Genomic DNA, 1436 nt, shown 5'->3' with positions numbered 1-1436 from the left:
AAATTTATGGTACAAGAAACACAGACTCAACATCCAATAAATCGAATTACAAGGTTGCAGTGCTGCAATAATGTGATAGCTCGTTTATTTTTCTTTTTATTAAAGTATTTACATCTGCAAAATACATGGTATCATGACCAGCTAGCCACTAGAGAAAGTCCAGGATCAAGATTCAACAATTTTGCAAAATAAGTAGTACTACCAAAGTGCAAAAACTGAAAAGGTCGATGAAAAATACTGAAACAAAAAAAAAATTAGATTGGTAAAAATTAATGACCAAAAGTAGAGTGAATTATTTTGCAATTAAATCCTAAATTAAACACAATGAACGTGAAAAAGGTTCAATAATTTTTACTGATAAATATATATATTAACCCTAGGTGTGACAACCTAGGATAGCTTCCTCCTCAATTATTCTCAGCATGTGGTGAACTGCCCCGGCTATGTCGTCTGCTGAATTGAGTTGGCAACCCTCTTCCACCTATATAAAGAAACAACCATGCAAAGTTATTTTTTCATTAATTGTTCATCCCCAAATATACGTCAAAAAGTTCACTAAATCTATGTGTAAAGACAACATCAATCTACTTATGTCTAGAAAATCACCCATTAAAGTAAAGGGGCAAAAATAATCACATTTCACATCAATTCCCAAATTGCCCTCAAGAAAAAGTACTATTTACACACAGTAGAATCTTTTGCACAGTGCACATAGTTTGATGTGGAAGTAGGTGCAGGCTGTGTGCCAAAAAGTAGATTCTTTTGCATGCTGAGGTCATTTTCGACAGTCCTAGTTTTGTTACCATCAAATAAACCGTGCCAATGTATAAGACCAAAAATGCTGAAATGTAACGATATAAGTTAGGGACCAAAAATTTTAATAATTGGTGTGGTATGTGACATTCCTAATTAATGGATCTAGAGACCAACATTATTTTGTTGGGTGATTTTAGCTAGGTAGAGACAAAATAAATCTCGAACGAGTGAGTGAACCACGTTCGAGATAATAAGTTTATCCGGTGCACGTCCACACGTACCTTAGCGCTGATGGAGTAGAGCACGAGCGAGTCGAGTGTGGTGACATTGAGGTGGAGGATTGTGAGGAAGACGGATTGGAAGGCGGCGACCATCTTGGAGAGCTGGCGGACGCGCCTGCGCGATAGGACTCGGACGTTGGCGTGCGTCTCGATTAGGGTGACCTCAATGTCCGCAATGGCTGCCTTGCTTTGTGATGTGTATTTGTTGCCTAGTTGGCTTTCCGAGCAGCTGAATTGTGGGTATGCAAAGAATTGACCAAATGGGCTGCCTATTTTTGGCTTTTGATCACTTTCATCATTTGTTGTCACATTTCCATGCTCCAATAATGCAAATTTCTTTGCTTCTAGTGACTGCAGAATGTGCTCTAGCTCTTTCACAAATTCTATTGCACCACCAAC

General features: G+C 38.4%; 1 protein-coding gene across 1 annotated transcript; it reads right to left on the bottom strand.

The window, feature by feature from the left end:
* Nucleotides 1-235: 235 nt before the first annotated feature.
* On the bottom strand, nt 236-1433 carry LOC125200432 (transcription factor bHLH71-like; the record flags this gene model as incomplete). The annotated part of the gene is made up of 2 exons (XM_048098073.1): nt 236-481; nt 1038-1433. Coding segments are annotated over 2 exons (501 nt in total), but the record flags the coding sequence as incomplete, so codon positions are not given.
* Nucleotides 1434-1436: the final 3 nt, after the last annotated feature.

Source organism: Salvia hispanica, unplaced genomic scaffold (assembly GCF_023119035.1).
Source record: "Salvia hispanica cultivar TCC Black 2014 unplaced genomic scaffold, UniMelb_Shisp_WGS_1.0 HiC_scaffold_966, whole genome shotgun sequence".
Classification (NCBI taxonomy): Eukaryota; Viridiplantae; Streptophyta; class Magnoliopsida; order Lamiales; family Lamiaceae; genus Salvia; species Salvia hispanica.
This window is presented reverse-complemented; position numbering and strand designations above follow the sequence as displayed.